The sequence below is a fragment of the Crocodylus porosus genome, unplaced genomic scaffold (genome assembly GCF_001723895.1).
Source record: "Crocodylus porosus isolate Cpor-Errol unplaced genomic scaffold, CroPor_comp1, whole genome shotgun sequence".
In the NCBI taxonomy this organism is placed as follows: domain Eukaryota; kingdom Metazoa; phylum Chordata; order Crocodylia; family Crocodylidae; genus Crocodylus; species Crocodylus porosus.
The window spans coordinates 29,729,124-29,754,065 of record NW_017728907.1 but is presented as its reverse complement, the minus strand read 5'-3'; the positions used below and the strand labels follow the sequence as shown (position 1 = coordinate 29,754,065).

The 24,942-nt window shown below is 42.5% G+C and overlaps 1 protein-coding gene across 3 annotated transcripts in view; it reads right to left on the bottom strand.

Moving 5' to 3' along the window:
* The window catches only part of FRRS1 (ferric chelate reductase 1), a 28,415-nt gene extending 3,985 nt beyond the window's left edge, over positions 1–24,430 (bottom strand). Inside the window, exons 1-14 of one of the 3 annotated variants that reach the window (XM_019531041.1) lie at positions 24,261–24,430; positions 23,523–23,595; positions 15,936–16,131; positions 12,085–12,221; positions 9,354–9,448; positions 8,196–8,343; positions 6,924–7,103; positions 5,547–5,645; positions 4,767–4,914; positions 4,135–4,251; positions 3,246–3,361; positions 2,858–2,944; positions 913–1,010; positions 660–718 (exon numbers count right to left, since the gene is read on the bottom strand). In XM_019531041.1, coding sequence (XP_019386586.1) covers positions 660–718; positions 913–1,010; positions 2,858–2,944; positions 3,246–3,361; positions 4,135–4,251; positions 4,767–4,914; positions 5,547–5,645; positions 6,924–7,103; positions 8,196–8,343; positions 9,354–9,448; positions 12,085–12,221; positions 15,936–16,131 — 1,480 coding nt within the window. In that variant the 5' untranslated portion in view covers positions 23,523–23,595; positions 24,261–24,430. Of the gene's footprint in view, positions 1–659; positions 719–912; positions 1,011–2,857; positions 2,945–3,245; positions 3,362–4,134; positions 4,252–4,766; positions 4,915–5,546; positions 5,646–6,923; positions 7,104–8,195; positions 8,344–9,353; positions 9,449–12,084; positions 12,222–15,935; positions 16,132–19,131; positions 19,199–23,522; positions 23,596–24,260 lie in introns of those variants that run through there. The other 2 variants (XM_019531040.1, XM_019531042.1) reach the window with 2 other exon arrangements.
* Positions 24,431–24,942: the final 512 nt, after the last annotated feature.

Sequence of the window (24,942 nt, the reverse complement as noted above, 5' to 3'; positions counted from 1 at the left end):
ACCTGGTCTGCCTGCTAGGGGTGGGGCAGCCTCCGACAGGCTTTTCCCCCACCCCACTTGCCCCTGAAGCAGAGGAAGTGGGGAGCCAGACCCTGGGGTCAGGCAGGCAGAACAGGAGAGGGGGCTTTAAGCCTCTCCCCCCTGGGACACCCTGGCTGAGGTCCCTGTAGGCCATGGTGGGGGTTTAAATCCCCCTCCCTAGTCATACTCAGCAGGCCAGCCAGGGCCTGCCCTCCCCCAACCTTATGAAGGGACTGGAAAAAGCCTGGAGGACTCCTCTCCCAGCTTCCCTCCAGCCTTCTGGTCACTGCCAAAGAGAAGGGAGGGCTGCTCTAGCACCACCCAGCTTCTAGTCTGAGCCATTGAGGGCACGTGGCTGCATTTCTGGAATGTCTGTTTACTTGCTTCTTGGTTCAATCTACACGGTTTAGACTAGCCTGCAAAGGATTGAATTGATTTAGCCTCGGACTTTTTGATCATCTGTACTTAGCCTATGAGATCACAATGGTAATATCACTTAAGACCAGTAACTGTATAACTAAAATTCAGTGCACTCCGCATGTGTAACATGTTAGTCTAAAATGCCTCAACAAGACACCCAAGCCTACATTACAAACACTGAAGTGCTAATATGCCTAGAAAAGATCACAGCTACTTACCAGCTAATATTCTAGCAGTTGTGCCAGCGCTCCAATGAACCCAATTAAATAGCTGCCTCCTACAAAACAAACACAGTCAACAATATAGATATGTAATTACCAGTGTAGAAATCTAACAACGAATGAAGAGATCTTTAAATATGCCATATGATCTTACTATATTTAGGTTTGTAGCTGCGTTATCGGAATGTAAAAAACCCATCTTTTCAACCCGTTTCCTAAAAATATCTGTGATGAATGTCACTACAAATACCTCGGTCCATGAGGAGAGGGTCTGAAACCAGCCACAAGCGGTTGGAAGATTGCCAAAGCCATCACAGTACAACCAAGATACGGATGAAAACCTGCTTTCTGAACAAATGGACATTTTTCATTTAAAACCATCTTATGATAAAACACTAATCAATTTTAGGTGAATCTAAAACAGTAAATATTCTCAATGTTTTATTTGTTTACAGGGCAATTTGAGAGGAATATGAAAAAGGAAAATATAACTGAGTAATAGATACAGTAATGAAATTCATATTCAGATAAAGCATTGTGATACATTTCTAAAGCATTCAACGGTAAAGTGTCAGACTGGGGCAGAAGGTGAGAACTATATAGTCCCACCTGAGGAGAACTGGTAGATGGGGAAAAAAGAAAAAAGGTGACATGGAGGCAATAGATCTACAAATTTAACGAGTTAAATCTAATTTCTAACTGTTTTTGGAAGGTAGAATAAAGATTTCACATACAAAGAAAAAAAAAAAAAAAAACCTGAAAGATTTTTGAAGGAGTCATCATTAAAGGATTGCTCAAAAACCCAGCACTATGATCACAGACATTCCTTCTAAATGAGAGAAATTGCAGACATTAAAAACACAGGATTTACTCCTTATATTTTAAAGGCTAGGGACAGACACTACATAAAGACCTGTTTAAGTGATCAGAAACTGGTTTAAACCTGTAACAGAACAGATTTTCAGTGCACATAAACCAGTTTGAAAATGGCTGAAACTGGTTTGAGATAAGCCTGGCTGAATGTAGACTTAACTGATTTGGGTCAAACTGATGTATGCAAAGTCGGTCCAAAACCCCTTCCTAGTTTAACTTAAACCAGAGTCCCCCAGCGTCCCAGATGCTTTACAGCCTTGGGCAGGGCTCTCTGCTCCACAGCAGGGCTGACCCCACCCCTCTGCTCCCTGCCTGGAGCTCTGGCAGAGACTGCAGGCACAGCAGCATCTGCCTGGCTTCCTCCTGCTCCACCCTCCCTACTTGAGCAGGGATCCCCCTCCCAAGGCACAGACCGTAGCCAGCATCTGATATGCTAGCTAATGCTGAGATGTGTCTGTGTAAGGCAAACAGGACAGTGTCCACTTAGGGCTTTTTGAAGCTAATCAACAGGTCAGCTGATAACTTCCTCTGTTCCTACCTTGGAAAAAGTCATTTAAAAAGCATTTGAACTAATGAGAGAGGCTTTTGTCTTTTGATGGGCTGATAAATGCTGTTATCAACTTCCTGCTGGACTAGTCAGGAGCAGCAGGGGGAAACCCTCCCTAATCAGAGTGTCCTGCTGGAGCCTGGCCAGGTTTCTCCTCAGCTCAGCACCATGGAAGGGAAGGAAGGGTTGCTCTACCACCCCCCTACCCTCCCCACCGGCTTCTAGCCTGAGCCACTGCAGGCATGTGCCTGCATTTTCTCAGTCCAGAGGGGATGTCTGTATTCCCCTCTGGTTCAGCCTAGGCAGGTTATATAACCTGCAGAGACTGAATCAATTCAGGCTCAGGCTTTTTGCATATCTGTCCCTAGCCAAACGGGACATCTAAAAAGCCCCAATCTGAAACCTAACAATATGGAAGACACTCACTAACCTTAGTGCAATTCACTTTTGGTGTACATACATGGCATAGAGATCAGAAGTGGTCATACAGACACATAGTTCTGACCACCATTCTAGTGCGTCATCATCAGGGATCCTGGTTTTCTCTGATTAAAAAAAGAGATCCCCCATTTTCTGTTTTAAAAAAGTAGCCCAAATCACATTTTTCCATAATTAAAATGAAACACCACTGTGCATATATCTACATAATAGTGATGTTTCATTTTAACCATGGGAAAAATGTGGATTTGGGTTTACTTTAAAAAAAAAAAAAAAAGAGAACACACACAAACCAGGATCCCTGCTGATAAACTAAGAATCAGAAAGTTTTACTTACATAACTCCAGCCTCCTCGGTATATAAAAGGCAGAATGAAAGCAATGCTTGTAAGAGCCACCGTGGTCAACATTAGCGTACGATGCACCTGTAATTAAGTAGGTTGGGGTTTGTTTGTTTTTTTTAAAGGGAACCTGCACTTAAGTGTTATGAAGAAATTATTGAAAGCGACATGAGTTCAGTAGTACAAGGCAAATTCTATTTTAAAAATTAGACAATTACACAGTTTTAAGTTTATCTTCTGTTGCAAATCCAACCAAATTGCATTTCAATTTATGATAACTAGTAGGACCCAAAAAAAAAGTAATTTGCCATCTCTTTAAAATTAAAATCTCGGTCTCTTGTTAAATGTTATTTCAAATAGAACACAGTTACATCTTTTTGCCTACCTGAAACCAAATCTCCTTTCCAAACAACAAGGAATGAGGCCAGACTGGTTTGAAAAATCGTGCCACAATAACACCAATGCTAACTGTAGTCATCCATGCTACAAACATTAGTGCACCTGAGCAGGGATAAAAGAAAGATCCAAATATTAAAAAACTTTGTTTCCAGGATTGGACATGAACACAGAACAAAACATAACAGGGAACATGTTTCACAAATTAGCGTTAGGAGAATGCAAGAGCAGAGAGTAAAATCCTACCAGTTTAAACCCATAAGGCGGTGTATGTGCACACTGGCAAAATTGACCCAGTGCAACACCTTGATTTCCTACCTAACACCAAGTGATTAATAACAGTACTTAACTTTTTAGAGGGCAAGAGACACCAGTGCTAGCTGAGGCAGGAGCGTATGGACAAAGATATAGATCTCACTCCCAATTCATATGCCAGGTCTGCAATGCCTTGACTTCCTGCCATATTGTCTAGAGTGAGTTTTGCTAGTCAGTCAAGAAAGTCTGATTCCTGTACTGACTGGGTTTTCTGGTGTTTGCTGCCAAAATTTCATTTCCCTACTGACAAAATGAAAGGAATTTTCATTCAGTTCTTTATGAACCTGGTTCAGAGCTCATTGTAAGTGAAGGAGGAAAAAAAGAAAAACTTAACTCATCCACTGGCAGTTAAGAGCCACTTTGCTCAATATGAGTCTCTGTGGTACCTGTTTTACAGTGTTAGTAAGAGAGAACTTCATCAGAGCAAAAGACAATTTAAAACGTAGATAGCCAAATCATAGATAAAAGGAATAAAAATAATTCTGAATTTTTACTCCTGCAACAAACACCATCCCTTCAACACTGGGCAAGTCCACTGACTGAAGAATAAAACTATTTTTTACCATGGATTTTAATAAGCTGTGGAGAACGAGATCCTCCCAAGTCCTTCGGAGGGCCTGTGACATTGCACATTCCATTGCTAATGAGAGGCTGACGCTGATGTTTGTAAATTGGACCTCCTACAAGAAGAGAGAGTAATTTAGTTGACAGTGACAAAAGCAATCTTGTTTGTAAACATTTAGAAAGCAAGTTGTACAAGACAAGTGCCATATCTACCACCCAGAGAAATAGCCAAGTCCTTCCCATATGCCACACCAGATTCAAAACACAAAAACCTCGATAGATTATGTAGTAGATTAGCACTCTCCCATAATAAAAGTGTTTTAAAGAATAGCTTCTAAATAATATTATAGACACTGACTAGTTCAATACTATTCATAAAAATCTCTCAGAAGGATACTGCTCCAAGCACTTGGTGGGTATGGGACAGTTCTTTTAATAATAAACTAAATTTATGTTATGTTCGTCTTCAAAGATGAGTTCATGGTCAGTCTTAAAATTACTTCTATAAAGTTTAGTATAAAAAGATCAGATTTGTTACTGTATTAATTTGAATAAGCCATGCACATAGCAGTCCTTATTTAGAGTTACTTGAGATATGTGAATACTCAGTCTCATCAAATCAGGCACTTACCTTCACCAACTTCTCCATCTGCGAGAAATATGTAATAATTAGCATCCAGATTATACCTCCTTTGATTATCAGAAAGATGGATTTTTCTTCTGAAGGAACACTGAAGAACACCATCAGCCAGCCTCCATGACATATCTTCAAGGGTATTCTACAACACACATACACACAAAATGGTGGCCATTAATGTTCATTGGTCTCACATCCCCCCACACTGCTGCACAAGCTATCCCACTGGCACAGCTGTGCAAGCAGCACAAAGCCCTCAACTCCCTCTGCCATGAATGCAGCAAGCTTACTAGGCCTCCTGCCACTAGACTGCTCTTCCCCAGAGACTGCACCTGCTGCTGCAGCAGCAGAAACAATGTGGGAGAAGGGGAGTGGCAGCCATGCAGGAGCCACAGACCACACTTTAACCTCTTGCAGGCCACATGCTGCCCACAGGCCACCAGTTGGACAGTGCTGCCTCAGAATACAGGGGCCCATAGTGGTCAACCTCCTTGGCATGACGGGACGCTACCATGCAAGTTCTAAAAGAGAAGTAACCTGGAAACCAGTACCAGGTCTCATACAAACATCCCTTGACCCCTTTTGTAACAGAAAGGGCATCATTTTGAAGGTCACGTAGCGTGAGGAGGAAAGGAAAGTTTCTTAGCATTTGTGGCCTTTACTGGTTACAACTGTCTTATTGGCTTTGTTCAGAGCTATTGTGTAAAACAAGGATGTGATCGCTAAATTTAACACTATGCATGGGAAAGTTACTCCAGAACTCTTGCACCAAACCTGAGAGTCCAATACAGGAGAAGACCGTCCTCTCAGGAAGGCAGTATTGATGTTGATATGGTGATCTTCACTAACACACAAGTATGCATCATCATCACCCTGAGGGGAAAAAGAGAGGTTTTCGTGTGTGCGCGCACACACACACACAGTTGCATACAAAACCAGTTTGTCTTCCCCTACAAAAGGGAGTTAGGAACTTATCTGTGGATGCCTCATTTCTTCCATGTTATAGTATGGACATGAATAGATTTACAGTGACTAAAATTGCAAAATTGGCCACATTGTATTGTAAAGAATTGCAAGTCATCTACAAAGTGTAATCCAGTTTGTTAACAAGTTCAAGTATAAGCTATTAAAAAAATAAAATCTATTTGTATAAGAAAGGGCCCCATCCACCAATAAAATACAAAACTTAATTTGACAAAAAGTGTGGTACACAGGTGCTAATAGATTTTTACTATAATCAGTTATTTTTTATTACAAACTAATTGCTATTAAGCAGTTTACTTTAATTATAGTGAATTCTGAAATCTGGCATTTGACTTTAAAAAAAAGACAGATACCTACAAGCAGCTCATGTACACACCACGATTTTTGCCCTTTCACACGCTGCAACTAGATGTCTGTTTGCACGAGCAGGATTTCCCAATGCATTAAAAGTCTTTCTTGTGCATTAAACTAAAACTCCTCGAGAGTAGTTTAGTTTGGCTTGCCAACAATTAAAGCATCACATCCATGGTTTCATTGAGTGCAAAACACAAAGGAACTCAAAGATGTATAATAAGTCTCTCTGTCCACCAGATGGCTCTGCAACTTCTTTGTAGTTCCTCCCATTGCTTTCGCTTTCAAATTGTTTCCACTTCCCCCCCCTTGTGTGGCTTGTTATTTATTTATTTTTTTTTTAAATTGTTTAACAGCTCTCTGTTAACAGCTGCATGGCAGGCCATGGGCAAGGGGGGGGGGGCAGGCCAGAGGGGCAGTTCTGGACTGTCCAACTCTCCTGCAGCACCAGCCAAGGAGCCAACTTAATTCATCTGAAAACCTAGTGCAGCTAAAAACACAGGTGCAACACTCAAAAATAAACAAGTTTAAATTTTATAAACCTATTTAATGAGGATTATAAGCCGTGGTATGTATAAGCGCTCATGGAGACTAGGGAGGGAACGCTCACAGTAAGTTTGGTCAGAAAGGTTTTTTAACTGCTATGAAATGCCTTCTCCATTCACCCTTCTTACAAGGGATTATTTTTATTTGTGGAAACAGCCACTGCTACATCTTCCAGCACCATCCAGATTTTGGTCAGAAGACTCCTTATGGAATATTTTTCAAAGCTATAAATCTACCAAAGTTAAAAGCCACAAGGTAAGGAATACTCACCATCCACTGGTCATGAGATAATGCAAATGCTAGATACCCTTCACTAGGGCCACTCATTTCTATAATAACTGAATGACCATCTGGTTTGAAGGACAGAAAGAAACAGTTGGCAGCCTCAGGATTGCAGTTTGTAGGATTCCTTATACAGAACTTCATAGATCCACAGCCCAAGGCATTAAACTAGAGACAATTGAACCATGAAGTCAGTCACTGTCCAAGCCACAACATTTCTCCTGCCCGCCCCCAGTCAAAGAAACAATAACCCTTTTACCATCCCCTTAAAGTCCCAACCAGCATAAGAAGGACATCAACACAAAAAAAGCCTGTAATTACTAAGATTAGAGTTCGCTTTCATGGTAGTTAAGATGTGTTTTCAATTCACAATTCAGCTTATATGAAAAAGGGAGGAGAAAGAAATATACATGCAGGAAAAAAAGAGAGACCTTGTGATGTTGGAAAAAAAGCTATCATTTTGAAATGTAATACAACTCCTCTTGTCTAAGAAAGAGTCCTCAGTTTAATAAAAAGGCGGCTGTTTTAATTAACCAGGGTGATAAGACAGCCTGGTGCCTCTCTCTTCCAAAAAGATTGTAAACCACTAAGACCTCTTAAGTTTTTAGAAAAGTTCCAGGCTTTCTCCATTTTCCTGGATGGTTAATATTATACATCCACACATGAGAACTTTTGTGCTATATGAAGGAAATGCACTGTGAAGTGCATGCTATGCAAAAGGGATACAACATAACAATAAGCAGAATAGACATCTCATTGACAGACCTGATTAAGTAGCAATATAACCCAATAAAGTAAGCTAGTTCTGCAGATAAACCCATAACAACAAGCTTTTAAAAAAATATTATAGACCAATTTAAACCACCAAGGCAGGAACATTTATCTATTCTTTTCTTGCTCTCTACCTTCTCTTTCTTAAAAGTGTGGGGGGGAAGCCTTGACATATATAGTGACACACAATCACCCAGGCAATAACTAATACATAAAAGCATGGAAAAAGGTTCTGCCCAAATGAGCTCAAAGGAAAGTGAAAAAAATTGACTATATTAGATTTAAAATAAAATGCATGCAAAAGATGACTCGGGGAGTCAGGAAATGATTCATCACCTTTTACTTCCCGTCAACTGCCTAGCTTTAAAAAAAAACAAAAAAACAAAGCTAAATTTAAGAATTTATTCTATATTTTAGAATTTTTTTCCCCTAATGGGAAGCTATTGGTAATAAATAAAAATGATAGAATACAGAAGGAGTACTGCTTACTGGTTTTATTAGATGAGAAACAGGCTGTGAAGTTGGCTGCGTCTTTGGGGTAGTGGGTATTGCGGTTAAAGGTGGGGCATTAGGTTGGGAAATTATAGGACCAGGAATCTTTACCCAAAAAATGTGGTACTTCTCCACAACTGTGGCTCTGAAAAAAAGAAAAGACAAATACCATATGATATTGCATAGTTAAACCTTAAATTCATTTATGATAAAATGATATGGCAGTGGGAGAGCTTTAAATACACATCAGGAAGAAACAGAATACCAACTACGCCGCATTGTATTATTTGTCCCTCTGGTCTTAGAATCTAGATAGACCAGTAATTAATGTTTTAGAAGCAAAAAGAAGGGGAGTGAAGGGCCTATGGACTCCCTGATATAGAAAAATCTGTGCTGCTTCAGGTATAATTTTTAAAACTCCCATTTCCAGTTTAAGCCTTTCAAGTCACTGCCCATGCACTACACAGTCCAAAAGTGAAAAACATTGACAGCTGGACAAATGGAGGTCTGATTGACAATAAAATCAAGAGCGTTTTCAATAGTGTATTCCTCTGAGTCTAGGTATATGTAGATAGAGAAAGGTATAAGTAATAGGCCCCAACTCAAAGCACAGATGTTACTGAAGTTTTCCCCTGCCTCCAACAGGCAGTAGAATCAATGGCTGCCTATACCTGTGTTTGGGGGTAGGGTGTTCCAGGAGAGCCACTCTAATCAAAATATGTCTCACCATCATGTGTATGAAGCCCCCTCACATTTAAAAATGGCCTTGGCACGCTTTATCTAAACCTCATTCAACAAGGTTTAGAAAAAGTGCCTCTGCGGCCTCTTAAACACACACAGGCTTATAACCATGCCAGTGAGGCCATGCTGAAATGTTCCAATTAGAATGCAGAGCAAACTGGATTAACTGAATCTGCTCTGATGCATTCCAATTAGAAGATGAACTATCATGTGTACAGGCAGCCAATGTTAACATACAAGTTGGAGCGGGTAGAAAAGGCAGAAAACTCTACAGTAGGTTCCCTTCTACTCACCCCCCACCTTCCTGCAAGACATTTACCAGTAACTAACCAATTTGTCTGACAGTGTACTGATCTGATTAGTCTAGCTTGGGTCTCTAATAAAATAAACAAGCATGAGATTAGATTGACTTACAGAAATTGTACGTGTTTTGGTGCATTTGGGGAAGCAATCCAGTAAGCTTCTAAATGGTTCTTTTTTGATTTGTGTGTGTGACTGACAGATGAGTTCTGAAACAGATACAAACAGAATCACTCTGAAAACCGGCATTTAGAAATACTCATCGTGCATTGATGGAACTATTGCACAAGCAACAGACTGCATCTATTTTTGCACAATACTATAGAGATCCAGTTCAACTGAGTCCTGAACAAATAGGTCCAAATTCTATCCCACTTATTAGGTGCCTAAAGTAGTACTTGGGTGCAATTCTATTCCATCCTCCAAGTCCCTGAAAATCCACATTGCATCATTTTGTAACACACTGTCAGACCCTTAAGACTGAGCCGCAAAAGTAAGCAGCAAGAAGGACCCATCCATCTTTTCTACCAAATGTTTTTCAGGGACCCAAACATGGTAGATTATAACCAGACTTAGGGTAGAAACAGAAGTCACCTGACATCTCATTTCGCAATGCCATAAAAAAATTTTATGACAGTAAAAATGCTGACCAAACAGACATTGATACCCTTTGTTGTGCCACATGGGGGGCAGGGGGGAGGCAGTGTTGCAACAAAAGCTAGTAATAGACTCTGCACTTTTATTGCAGCAGACATCTATTACCTTTGTGCCACTTTCCTCACTCAGCCAGACCCATGCCCCAGGTCTGGCTGAGTGGGGGGGAAAAGAGCGCTTCCCTGCTCAGCTAGATCTGCTCCCCACCCCCCCGCTCCACACACACACATTGTAGGACACATAGGGAAATCCCCTGCATCACATTCTCCTGCTCCCTAACAGACAGCATGTCTACAAGCAGGAGTCCCTGTCCTTCCCTCCACCTGCCTTTTTGCAGATGCAGTTTGAGTCAGAGCACAGCAAAGGGGGAACATCCATAGGGCTAGGGACAGACATTACACAGACTGGTTGAAGTGATCAGAAACTGGTTTAACCCTGTAACAGATCAGATGTTCAGTATACATAAGCCAGTCTGAAAATGGCTGAAACCGGTTTGAAATAAGCCTGGCTGAACATAGTATCAGACTTAACCGATTTGGCTCAAACTGGTTTATGCAATGTCTGTCCCAGACCCTGTGCTGGTTTAAGTTAAATCAGAGTCCCCCAGCATCTGGCATGCTCTCATTTCACCTCCCCTCTGCTCCTTAGCTGGAGCTCGGCACACAATTGCAGGCACAGCAGGGTCTGCTGGCTCCTCCGTGCCTCCTTCCCCGCCCACTCCCTGCTTAAGCAGAGACCCCTTCCTCCTCTCTGCCACAGCACAGACTATAGCCAGCATGTGGTATGCTAGCAAATGCCAACTGGTATGTATGTGCGTCTCTCTCTCCAATTTCACCAGGATAGGTAGGCAGAACAATGATTGCTTAGGGCTTTTGGAGCTGGTAAGCTGTTTAAGAATTTTGAAGTAATGTGGAGAGAGGTAGTATTTTAGTAATCCAGTGATAAAGACTTATCAGCCCCCTGGCTGGCCTGCTTACATGTCAGTTTGCTGCAGACAGTATGATGAAGCAGGGAGGGAAATTGAAAAGCTCCATATCATCAACAAATGCGTGCACTGCACACCCTGCTTTGCCTCAGAGTGCTAGCCTGAGGCCGAGGGCTGGCAACACTCCTTCCCCTTGAGTAGCCAGCAGGGAAAAGCCTGGGACCCTGCAGGCAGACATCCCCAATTAGAGAGTCCTGCTGGGGCCTGACCACACCCCCCTCAGCTCAGCTCCCTGCAGAATGGAAGGGAGGGCTACTCTAGCATCCTTTGGCTTCTAGCCTGAGCCACTACAGGCATGTACCTGAACTTCCTCAGTCCAGACAGACTGTCTATCCAGTTTTAAACCAGTTCAACCTAGTCAGGTTAGACTAACCTGCAAAGATTTAATCAATTCAGGCTTTTTGAAAGTCTGTCCCTAACCTAGATGTCCCTGGACTGAGATAAGCTAAGCTGCAACGTGCCAAGGTGCAGCTGATCACATGTCACTGAAGATATCTGTTCCTAGCCTCAGGCACCTCAGTCCATTTATGCACCTAATAAATGAAACAATCTGCCCTGTGCAACATGTTGCATTCCTCAAATCAAGTCTGCTTCCGCTGAACCAATCTCTGTATTGATCACATAGTGAAGTCAATCATGTTCTGAGACAGGAAGTCACTGACGTCCACAAGTGGTGCAAGTATAATCACCACATGATCATTACATACACTCATAACACAGAGCTGCCAAAGGAAGGGGTCATCTAATCCAACACTGCCTTAAGGCATGGCCAAGTATACCTAGACCATACCCCAATCTGTTGTTCTTAGACATCTCAGACAAAAGGGATTTTACAGGTAACTACATCATCATCCTCACTTTAACTACATATAGAGTGCTCTCTCCCTTTCATTTTTATTATCATACTGAGTAAATATACCTAAAACTGAAATAGTAAAAAAAAAAAATGCTTCCATCCTCCCCCAGAAGATACTGACCACCTCAGATAGCAGACTTCTTGCAGGAGTAACATGGAAAAGGTGGAAGGAGCCATACCATCATCTGCAAATCATAACCCAATTGTGTTGAGCTATTTTCTGGGATTAAAATAGAAGTAAGGAGAGGGAGGGGTATCATAGCTAGGCTGAGAAGTTTAGCCTGAGGGTAGGCAATACCATTACAGCCAACTCCATACACTTTTAGGTGCCATTTGAAAACAGACCATACCTTTACATGGTTACATGTCAGAAGCTGAGAAATCCGTTGCTCAACTAGCAGAAAGGAGCCAACTGTAGGGCCATCCAAGTTCTCTGCATCCCGGGCTTGCAAAAGAAATCCTTCAAAGTCTGGCCCAGACAAAGTCACTAAAACAGGAAGGGTGAAAAATGTAGTTAAGCAGTTTACCATGTAAACTGGCAGAAGGGCAAGGCAGGGTGGCACCTTAGAGTAACTAATACAGAGAGTCTACTTAGTCCAGAGGTCGGCAACCCATGGCACACGTGCCAAGCGTGACACGTGAGGCCATTTTGCTTGGCATGACGCAGCACAGCTGTCTGGAGCCTCCCAGCTGCACTCAGCCCCAGCTCTGGGTAGCTGCTGCCAGCAACAGAGCCTGGACTGCTCCCAGCAGGGCTTGCAGTGTCCCAGCTGCCAGCTGGAAGCAACCCAGGATCCTGGCTGGCAGCAGCTCCCCAGAGCCAGGGGTGGCTGCAGCTGGAAGGCTCCAAACAGCTGTGCCAGGTTCCAGCATTAGTTGTGCACTGGCACATGCACCAGTGCCTTGCAGCAGGTGGGGGGGGGACGGCCTGAGGCAGCTCAGCCCCGGTTTCTCCTCCACTCCCAGCACGGAGGTGATTTCATAGACATTTGGGCCGGAAAGAACCCCAGTGGATCATTGAGTCCAGCCCCCTGACCCAGGGGCAGGAAGTCAGCAGGGATCACAGGATCCCAGCAAGATAAGCATCCAAATGTGTCTTGAAGGCGTTCAAAGTGGGTGCTTGAACCACCTCTGGCAGCAGTCTATTCCAAACCCTGGGGGCTGGGACAGTGAAGAAGTTCTTTCTTACGTCCAGCCTGAATCGGTCACAGTAGAGTTTGTGAATGTTTGATCTTGCAATCCTTTGCGGGGCTCTGGTGAACAGACATTCCATCAGATCCTGATGAGCACCCCTGATAAAACTTATAGGTGGCCATCAGATCACCCCTGAGCCTGCGCTTTTTCAGGCTGAATAGCCCCATTGCTCTCAGCCTCTCATCATAAGGTCAGTTTTCCTGACCTCTGATCATGTGCGTGGCTCTTCTCTGCACCCCCTCAAGCTTCTCCACGTCCCTTTTGAATTGTGGAGCCCAAAAGCAGACAATACTCCAGCTGCGGCCTCACCAAGGCCAAGTACAGCAGGAGAATGATGTCCCAGGGTCTGCTTGCGAAGCTTCTATGGATGCAAGCCAGTGTTTTGCTCACTTTACTAGCCACAGCATCACACTGAAGGCTCATGTTCATCTTGTGGTCAACCATGACCCCCAAGTCCCTTTCATCTGTAGTGCTAACCAGTGTAGCACTACCAAGCCTATAAGCATGGTGCAGGTTTTTCCTCCCAAGGTGGAGAACCTTGCATTTTTCGGTGTTGAACACCATCTCGCCTGGCGCAGTTGTTTGAAGCCATCCTGGGCTCTGGGCAGCTGCAGCAAGCAGCAGGCAGAGTGCAAACAGCTCTACCAGGCTGCACAGCTCTGGCATCAGCTCTGTGCTGGTGGAGACTGCACGTGCACTTCGGGGTGGACAGCAAGGCAGCGCAACCCACCCCAAGGTGCCCAGCTCTGGGGAGTTGCTGCCAGCCGGGATCCCAGGCTGCTCCCAGCAGGCAGCTGGGAAGCTGCAACCCCTGCTGGGAGCAGCCTGGGTTCCAGCAGCTCCCCAGAGCTGGGGTAGCTGCTGGCAGCCACAGAGCCTGGGCTGTGGGGCAAGGGCACAAGCAGGGCATCCTGCCACGCACCCCTTGTCCTTGTTTTGTTTTTCTGCCATGCCAACACTCCAGCACCTTCCGAGGTAGGCATTGTGGTGGTTTTCAGAACTCCAGCCAAAAAACGTTGCCTACCCCTGACTTAGTCAGATGAACCAGACTTGCAGAAAGCAGGGATTCTAAAAGAAATCCCGTCCCTTCTAAGGTCCCTTTAGAACCCCTTCTTTCTGCAAGTCCATTCACAGCATCTAATGAATTAAGCCATCTCCTATGAGAGCTCATGCCTTTTTGCATCAGGAACTGGGAGAACACCAGTTAACTAGGGCACCCCTTGGGAAAACATGGTCCAATGGTCACAAACTCCTGGAAGACCGTTTTAGGCTGGATATAAAAGAAAAAGCTTCTTTACTATCTGAGTCCCCAGAGCATGCTTGACTCCTTTCCCCACCCCCCATCTTGGGGTGGGGGGAAGGGAGTCAAGCACCTACCCTGGGTACTTTAAAAAAAACAAAAAAAAAAAAACACTTAGCTGCCCATCTTACTGGGATCATTTGACCCCTGCCCACTCCTGCCCCCTGGGCAGAGGGCTGGACCCAATGCTCTTGCAAGGTCCCTTCCAACCCTAATGTCTATGAAATTTATAAATAAGTTAAGCTCTAAGGCTATGTATGGGTGTTACACCTATCATGCTTTAAGTGCACAGAAAATGCTCTAAAGCAGTAACTGAACAGGTGTTCATGGCTCAGAGCACTTTAAAAGCAGCAGATCATACTTTTAATCAGTACCACATCTATCAAGGGTTAGACTAAAGCAGTTTCTGTTAGCCCTTTTTTAAATGTATGTACCACATCCACCCACAGGTCTCATTCTCCTGCCATCACAGGCAGCACAGCACATGGCTACACTGTAGCCTTAGACAGAGCTCTTTCCTCTGCTCAAGTTCTGTGCCAGCCCCAGCCACTCAGATGTTACTGACCAAAGTCAGTGGCAACCTCTGATTCCAACCTCACTTCCTCCCTCTGGCCAACTGTAAGCCACAACCTGGCCAGAGGGGTAGGCGTGGGGGGGAGAAATCTCTCTCCCCACAGCAGCCCTGGTGCTGCAGTGTGCCGTGGCCTGGCCAAGGGGTCTGGACTCTGTGTCCCCCCCATGGGCTCCCCCTCCCATCCCACCCCACCCAAGCAGCAGCATGCCACAGGGCTGGGAAGAGGACCTGCTGACAGTTACCAGCTGGTGGGAGAGCAGGCCTGGGGAGAGGAGCCCCTCTGTCTCCTGGGACAGGAGCACCCCCAGCAGCTAGTGCAGGCAGGGTCTGAGTCCCTTCCCCTCCACACACACACACTGAACAGTGCAGGGCTGCTCAGTTACCTGGTGCTCTAAAATTTAGAGCATTTTTAGTAAAGGGCACAAACAGAAGAGCAGGTCCCCATTTTAACTCATAGCACTTCGCAGAAAGTGTTAGGAGTTGCAATGATCCCTCAGGAGTTGGGAATTCCAGCTGCTTGCTGCCAGCCTGCAGCCCACTCCCAACCAGACACTGTTTTCAGAGTGGGCAGGGAGAAAGCAAGCAGAGGGAACTCATTCTTGGGGTTCCTCAGGTGGTACTGGAGGGTGGGGTGGGTAGACTGGGGGAAGGGGGTGGAAAAAAAAAAATCAGACCCTTTTAAAGCAGTCTACAGCTATGCACTTCTATTTGGTCCCACCTACAGATTGGTTTCTGGGGCCTGATCAGGTGAAAATTCTTTTTCCTGACTGTGCCCAGTTAAAATGCTTCCACCAAGGACTTTTTGAATGTCTGTATTTAGCCTAAGATGCCACCCTGTACTGCCTTCTGCGTGACTTCAGACCAACACAGCTAACCACCTTTAAAAAACTGGTATAGGTGGAAGTAAAGAAACAAGCATGCCAAGTCACAGTGTTCCGAGCAATAATTTCTGAAGTCAAGGTGGTAGTTGACTATACAGACTTGAACAAACTCGTTGGTATAATCTGAAAAGGCCTGCCTGGAGGCATCATAAGGTTCCTTTAACCAAGCATTCATAACCAATCTAGAGTGGCTGAGTCCAAATACTATCCATCTCTGACCACAATCGTTTCAACATAAAAAAGTCACAATACCTTTTATATGGTCCCCTGGTCTAAATTCAGTCTCACTTGCTGTAATGATGTGCTTAGGTGTCAGCTGAGGATAATGCCCATGGAGGGGCACCATACTACTGCAGGCCTCTGTCACTTTTCCATTTGGATATCCATCTACAGGTCCAGAAACACAGGCCAATAGCCAAATCATGAAAGCCAATTCAGAAGACTCCATCTGAACAAGTTAGAGATCACACAGTATTAACCAATGATGCAGGTTTCCCCTGTACACATACTATAGCAGGCTAGCAGCAGTGTTAAAAGGAGCCCAAGAGTCATCTAAGCCAGCCTCCTGCAAACACAAGATGCATCGGTTCTAAATATCAGGTTGCCACATCTCTTTAGTAGACTTGACTGAATATTAAGCACCACACAACCAATCTGAAAAATGTTTTCACAAAATAAGAGGCACCAGGTTCTGTTTCTAAAGATTCTTGAGGTTAATTCCCACATGTTCATGAGAGTCCTTGTAGATACTGGGGTTGTAGGTTGGAGCCGTGTTGGTCTAAGGACATAGGCAGACAAGGTTCTTTGCGTGAATCTGATCTCTTTTAATTAGACCAACATAAAAAGTTGTAGAACAATTATTAAACAAGCTTTCGGGTTCAAAGACCCTTTGTAAGGCTGAGGAAGTTTCAGCAGTTGGTGTGTGCTCTTCCTGGATGGAATGAAAAGCCAGAGGTTCTTTACTTCAGCAGAGGCACACACCAACTGCTGAAACTTCCGTAGCCTGACGAAGGGTTTTTGAACCCGAAAGCTTGCTTAATAATTGTTTTCCAACTTTTTAAGTTGGTCTTATAAAAGATACCAGATTCACGCAAAGAACTTTGTAGATACCAACCATTTAATAACTTTTGAACATCTACCCTCTAGTACTATTTTCTCTCTGGCCATAGTTGAATTCCCTGCCCCGCTCCCCCCCTTTTAAAAACAGTACTTTAAAAAGAAAAAACAGAATTCAAAAACCATTGTCATCATTTCCCCCAAACAACTCATCCCCCTCATGCTGGTAGTTAATGGTCTTTATAACAGGAAAAAAGAAACCCAACATCCCTGTATATACTTAGTCCGACCTCTTATTTTAGGTGCATGTGCCTGGGGAAACAAATAATATACTGCAACTTAAAACAGGCCCAGCATGCTCCACTATACCAACCCCCTTTACGCTCTCAAAATGCTTCACAACATTAAGTAGCTCCTCTTGTTAGTAAATATTTTCCTCATTTTACAGAAGCTCAAGTCCCCACAGAACCTTAGAGCTGGGATTATAACAAAAAAAATCCTGTCTCCCACACCTATGCTCAGACTATGCTCTAGTTGCAGGCAGTTTTAACAAAGATCACTGACAAGATAGGATCTAACTCAAAAAAAAATCTTACATGTCATCAAACCTTCTTAACAACCAGACAAGTTAGAGCAGGGGTGGGCAAAGTCTGGCCCAAGGGCCAGATTGGGCCCACAGTAGACTCCTTTTCCAAGCAGCCCCTGCCCACATTACTGCGGTTGGTTCCCATGGAGATCCCAGCAGCAGTGGGGCTGTGGGTGTGGGGCCAGGGTTTCCATGGAGACCGGCCCCAGCAGCAGTGACAGCACACCTGGATGGGCTGGGAGCTGCTCTGGGGCTGGGATCTTGAAGCACTGACAGCATGATCTGGACCCTGGGCAGAACCATGATCTGCTGCCCACACGCTCCAAGCAAGGGTGTGCAGGCAGTGGATCATGGCTCTGCCCTGGCCCCAGACCACACTATCACCGCTGCAAGAGCCCAGGCCCAGCCCTGGAGCAGCTTCCCACCCAGCCATGCCCTGCCGGGGCCGATCTCCATGGAAACCCTGGCCCCACGCTCACAACCCCACTGCTCCTTGGCCTTGGCCGGTCATGGCCCCACCACTGCTGGGGTCTCCAATGGAAACCAGCTGCAGAAATGTGGCAGAGGCTACTCGAAAATGGAGTCTGGCTACCAGCTGGAGCTGCCATTTCGCTCACTCCTAAGTTAAGGGAAGGGCACCAAGTAGCTGGGACATGCGACTCTTAAGAAGTCTATTTGATTAAAAAGATAGGAAGAAAGAGAGAGAGAGAAAGAAAGACAGGAGATACAAAGGAACATTGTACTGGGGGAACTACAGGGCCCCTGACACAGGCAGCTGTTTATTAATCACACAGCTCTAGATCTGTGTCAACCATTCCTGATGACTATCTAATCTCACAGTACATATTTGTTCATTGTTACATGAACAAAGATTCCCTGATAATAAAATCTTTCCCAGTCACTAAGCAGACATTATATTGGAAAATATTTCTTTAAGGCAGAAGAAACAAAACCTATTGCTTGGGTAGGATCTAAAGTGCTCAATTACAACTAGACATTAGGGTCGTGCAAAGCTTCAGTTGCTGATTTGATTTGGTAGAGGTTTGGCCTGATTTGGTGGCCAAATCTCTGAATCCAAATCGAATCAGAAGACCCTTTAATCTCTCTGAATCGATTTGGTGATTCAGACAGACACAGCTTTAAATGTTTTTTCTACATACCACAAGGTACAAGGCATGGGTTGTGAGTGCTGCAATGCTGGGGCAGATGGAGCATCACGCAAGCCAGGGGGGTACAGGGGGGGCCCCAGCGGATCCTGAAGTGGACCAGAAGTACTTCCAATCCACTTCCGGGTTTGCAGCCAAGCATGTGCGGGGGCCCCACACCATGCTTCTGTGGGATGCTCCATCTGCCCAGGCATTGCAGCATTCACAAACCATGCCTTGTATGTCAAGGTATGTAGAAAAAAAACATTTAAAGCTGTGTCTATAGTTGAATCACTGATTCTCTGAATCAGCACTGAATCTTCAGATTCATCCCATTCAAATCGGGGACAGTGATCCAAATCAACAAACTGAATCACTGTCCCTGATTTGGGCTGAATCCAAATCAGAATCAAATACGGCCCATTTCACACACTTCTACTAGACATGACATAGACCACAAGTGTCAAATACATGGCCTGCAGGCTTCATCCAACCCATGGAGCTGAGCAGGTCTGACACCCCCAATCTACACAAAAACTGGTCGTCTATTTGAAAAAAAAGACTTGCATATCAAGAGGAAGATTGTATGAAGAGCAAAATCTTCCAAATATCAATACTGATCACATATTATTTCTGCCAAAACCACGTTTAGCATTTTTACCTGTTAGGACTGAAAATCCTGATGGAAGTTAATATCATTCTATAACTGTGTCCATTTTATCCAGCTACAATGGCACACGTAGCAAAACAAAAGGTAGAGTTGGGGAGGGAAAGGAGAGGCGTTTTAAGTTCTACTTGGCATGTAGAATCGTGCACAATTTCTCATTAGATACTGCACTTCAACGTTTCCCAGTTTCTTTTCATTATGGTAGTTATATATTTAACAGTAGTAATAACATGTCTCTATACACCAACAACTGGCGATATTAATTCAGGGTACATTCAGGGTACCTAGCATATCTTTACAGAGTGAACCTTTCTGTCAAACGGCAGTGTGTGCGCACTCACCCTACCCCAGCTGTCATAATTAAATGGTAAGAAAAATATTGTTGACTCCCTGAGGCAGCAGGAGGGTGAAAGCAGATTAGAGAGTACCGAATAACCCTCTCAACCCTGTAGGAGATGCACACAAGACTCAAGTAAAAAAATATACTAATAAGATGTACTTCTGGGAAAGCATAGTCCATTTAGCAGACTGATAAGAAATAGTTAGGAAGGTTCCTGAGAGCACACATGGGCATAAAGATAAGAGGCAAAGTACCATTTCAGCAAGCTGGGCATTGACCTCTGGTAAAAGGGGAAAAACAAAAATCGGAGAGCTATAAAACAGAGTAACTATTTGCTTATTTTTCCCCCTCAGAGTGCCTACATATAATGCATGCATATATACAGCACTGAACAACAGTCACGTGCTTCTTCAAAAGCTCACTAAAGAGCATATGAAAGAAGGGGGGAAAGTTTTTAGAACAGTTATACTCCAGAACTAGATGGGGTAAAAGAAAAGAAGAAATGTGAAATCCTCAGCGTTTTCCTCAAGAATATTCACAGTAGGTTAATATGCAGAGTCACTACATTATTGATTCCTTCTAGTGAAAATGAACTTAGGGACCTTGTTATGGCCCAGTTCTAGCACATTCAAAATCTTCCACAGTTCTCTATGGTACATTCAGCAGAAGCTCATGACTGCTTGAGTTGGTAGGGCTGGCAAGAACTATGTCAAACCACATTTTTATGTAAGGACAACTTCCATAAGCCCTGCTGACACCATAGTCTGCGTGGCTCGAGTCACTTCTTAAGTTTCCACTGACTTTTCTGAGAGCTTCATAAAACCTGAGCAAGATAGATAAGACACCATGATAGAGATAAGGGGAGCAGGGGGGCGGGGAACATTCAACATTCTAGTGTATAGAACAACTTGCAGTACAGAATGAGAGAAGCAAAGACTTTCTTCCACAAACTGAACTGACCACCACCTTCCTTCCACAGAGAGATGGCTTAAAGAGATGCGGAGGCAGAAAGGGGTAATGTAAAATAACGGCACTAAAGAGTAATTTAAAAAAGTAAAAAGAGAAAACAGAGCGAAGGCTGCTCCATATACAGTGAAAAGCTAGGAAAGTGTTTCTGCCAGCCTTTGTACTAAAATATAACCCTTCCCAAATAGAAAAGTAGATCTGTTTCCTTTAATTCTCTTAAGGAGGCTTTTACATCAAAACACTCTCTGGGCTCTCCCAATATGAAGGAAGTTATTCTCAAAACTTCAGTTCCTTCCATTGTCTGCTATCCATGCATTATTATTTCATACTGTATATACAACAGCAATTTGGAGCTTTTGGGGGTTCACCATATTATAGAAAAGATACAGAAAGGTGTTTGACAAACACAACAGTTTTTAAAAGTGATGAGCCCTAGCCAATACTAAGATTCAAACTTTGCAAGAAATCAGCCTTTTCTTTCTACTCAGGCCCAAACACCTAACAAAGCCACTTTCCATATAACAGTAATGCGCCTGTAAGTTTGGGGTATTCAAAATACAAGTCCAAAGATCACTCTTGCATCTAGTTACTCACACACTTTATCCTTCTTTGAGCTGGGGGGGGGGGGTAGGAAATGGGGGGAACCCTAGATACAAAGATAATAACGAGTTCACTTCACAATAAGATTTTGATGTAGACAACCAATACAAGATTTGTGACTTGTTCACCCATGAGTCCACAGCAGTGATAACTGTATGAGACATCACATTCATGAGGCTGTGAAGTGTTCTACCATTATGACCTACATTAAAACTTGAGAGGCCACAAAGGAAAAATTGAATTGCTTGGAAAATTGAACATTTGCCATGAGCAGTTTAGAATGGCATGGAATTTAGGGTTCAGAGAACTATATAATTAAAAGTACTGAGTCAGTAACAACTGCTTCCAAATACTCACTGGGCATGTCTACACATGTATGAATGTGCCTTTTTTACTGCACGTTTAGTACCTCTAATATGAGGTACTACATAAATGACCAGTAGTAAAAGCACACTATCTTTCTGCAATGCTTAATATGTAGTAGACCAATTCTACAAAAACTATACTAATATGCAGTAGAATTAATCTACTGCGCAATACGCATCTCATGTAGACACACCCACTGGTCGACAAAAGATGAAGCTATCAGAGGTGGTAAGTAATTCAAATACTATCAAATGTAAGAGTAGCAGGGAGCAAATCCTCACTGTATATCAAACATTAGTAAAATTATGAAATATAAACCCAGGTAAAACATCTTCAGTACATCGTTTTATTTAAGGGATAATAAAATTTAAAAAAAAAAAAAAAGAAAAAAAGAAGGAGATCAGTTAAGTGCTAGTCAAAATTCTCCGTCTTTGCCTACGTAACAATTTAATGGTATATAGAATGGATGTTGTTTGCTTCAGAAAATTATACAGTTACTTTTTCAATTATTGTAGATCTGCAGTCAGTAACGCTGATTTGCTTGACCTTGTTTTGGAAATTACACATGATGATAACATATCATCCTTATTATTTGCTAAAAATATGCTATGGTCATAAAAAAAAAATTAAAAACCCACATCTACTTATCACTTGAACTAATGAACTAGATTAACAATAAATTTTAAAACTCCAATTGCCTCACTAAAAGTTAAGATCACAATAAGTATATGCAAAATATCTCTCAGACATTTTCCTATAAGAGCAATGAGACTTTTGCACAGTCAACAAAGGAAAATAAAGCCAAAAGATCCTGGTTGTTGAGTGATCACAATGCACATAAAAAGGAATACTAAAACAATAAGCTAGACTTATCAAACGTGGTCAAGCCTTCTGAGAACACACACGGACCACCTTGGAGTTAATTTTGTGTGACTACCATGTTTTGCAATGTTTATAGTTCACCAGGACAGGGAAGAAGCCTCTTGAATAGATAGCCACAAACAGTTTAAGTACTTTGTTATGGAAGAACAGTAATCAAGCAATCCAATATTTTATTGTATATGGAAAAAATGCAATTTCATTAGTTTTTTGCTGTGAAGCAACATGGTTTTTTGTTTCCAACTAAAAAGCAATTTGGCAGAGCTTTATCAGTCTGCTGAATAAAGCCAAATTAGATGGTCTCTTTAAATCCTTGCCTGTAGATAAATGGTGGTGAAGGACTAGTTCCAGTTAAGATATGATAGAAACTAGCACCAGATTATCTAAATTCAGCTTTCAAGAAGTACTTTGCAAGTATGTATACAAAAACCTAAAAATATCTACAAATAATATGGTTAGCTACATCAGTGCCAAGAGCTTGGAAAATACACTGACCCTACAATAGAAAGGCAGCAAATAAATAATATTGTTCTTCCAGCAATGAATAACTAGCAATTCGCTGGCCTTATTAATTTCATGACTAAATGTATGCAGGGTGAAGCATAAGAACTGCCTGGAGATAAAGGATTTCTAAACTTGCAAGTTATTTGCTGCACAAATTATCTAAATAGTAAAATCCAGAAAATTGCAGGAAGTCAAAATAGATTTTTTTAAGGTATCTTTTTGCAAGTTAGACATTTCTTTATAACCTTACATTACAATAAGACAACCATGGATATTAACTATCCTTACCATCAACAGCTAGATTACATAAATGTAACACAGCAAGTTGTTGTAGCCTACAGTTAAATACATTGTACTGAAGGATTCATAGATTTACAAAGTGGACAACAGAAGTGCTTCAGAACCTACCAGTTAGTGTCACTGTACATTGCACTTATTTTTGCAAGTGATTTCTGTGACACATTGTTTTCCTCTACTACTTGTGTAAATTAAATTGGTATCCTACCAATTTCAGAACATACTGGTCTGAGAAATGACACCTTAAGAAATCATATAATAATTTTAAAACTCCAATTGTTTCAAATACTACAGGTGTCATAAAATAATATCTGTCATAGCATATTCACAGTCCTAAAGCCCTAACCACATATAGAATTGTTGTAAGTGGTTTGACAGAGCAGGCTTCCTTGCATAATGACACAGTCCTCTTACAATCATCCTACAGTCTCACCTGTGCCTCCACTCCTGCCCCGAGTTATTTCAATCAGGCAAGCCAATTTACAGGATCAGAACTTTTGCATGGCCTTTTCATCCAATAATAAAGAAAAGAGAATTTAAGAGAGAACATTATTGTATAACACTGAGGCAAACCATGCTTTAAACTCATGTAGGAGTTAAGATTATTCATTAGTTTGTTCTTTTTAAAATTTAACAACATCAGTATTTAAATCAAAGTCTCTTTTTCAACATCCCACACAGAGAGATAAATCTGCTTACTAAGTAATTATAAAGTACCTCTTTTACTTACTGTATAACACTAAATGCATGACACTTCCATTTACTTAAGAAAAAGTTATTTCTAGTCTTTTTATAGGCACATATTTTGCCTTTCAAAGAAGTCAGATTTTAGTGTAATATACAAATAATGCTGGGGTGCTAGAATATTAACAAAATTAATTCATGTTTATTCAGTAGGCTCTGGATCTATACTATCCAAGTTATCAAAAGCTTTTTATCAACTGATAAAAGCCTTAAAACAAGCATCCAAGTTTTACATTAGCCTCCTGTCTTACAGACACCACAAGAACTCCTAACCCCCACCTTAGGGCACCTGTTTCTTCCTTACTATTTACACCTCACTCAATAACAGTCCCATTTCTCAACACCCCTAATTCTCCCAAGACTAATTCTTAATTCACAGTTCCCAAAGAATTTCTCCTTCCAAGAGAGCCTTAAAAACCACTCTTACCTTATGAAATGATGCAGGATACTCTCCCCAGACTTCCTGCTTTCTGCAAAGTTGTATCACATTGCAGCAGAGGGGTGGAGCCAACCACTATTTTAATCAGAAGTGAGCAAGCCCCCAGGGAAGTGCTTGTTAAGGGAAGAAAATTGCATGGCTAAAAAAGAAGAGGAGGGAGGAGGAATGGCAACACTAAGTTCTATTCACTTTTTGAACCACCTGTATTAAGAAACTGTCAGGAAAATTTACTGCACCAAAAATAAAATCTTTTCCACTGCCTCCTACCCTGGCAAGTGAGAATAATGACCAATTAATGGTATTTTATTCACCCACAATGGCCCTTTCTTCCTCCTAGGTAAATAGGCAACAAAAATTTTGCCAAGCTGTGACATCACTAAGGCCCCAATCCTGTAGGAACATGCACACGCTCAACCTTGCTTACCATTAGTGGCTCCATATATTTCACAGTCACTCTTCAAGTTTAAGCATGTGCATGCTTGTCAGGTGGTATAATTAAGACTTTAAATGCTCTATGTGCTGTGCTTAGGCAAACTTATTTTCATGTGCAGTTCTAACAGATTTCCATCAAGGCTTTGTATAAGGATCTGCCTCATGAAGCTCATTTTAGGCTTGGGTCCTACAAGACTGATTATATATAATTGATAATGAGATGTATTAAAACAAATTG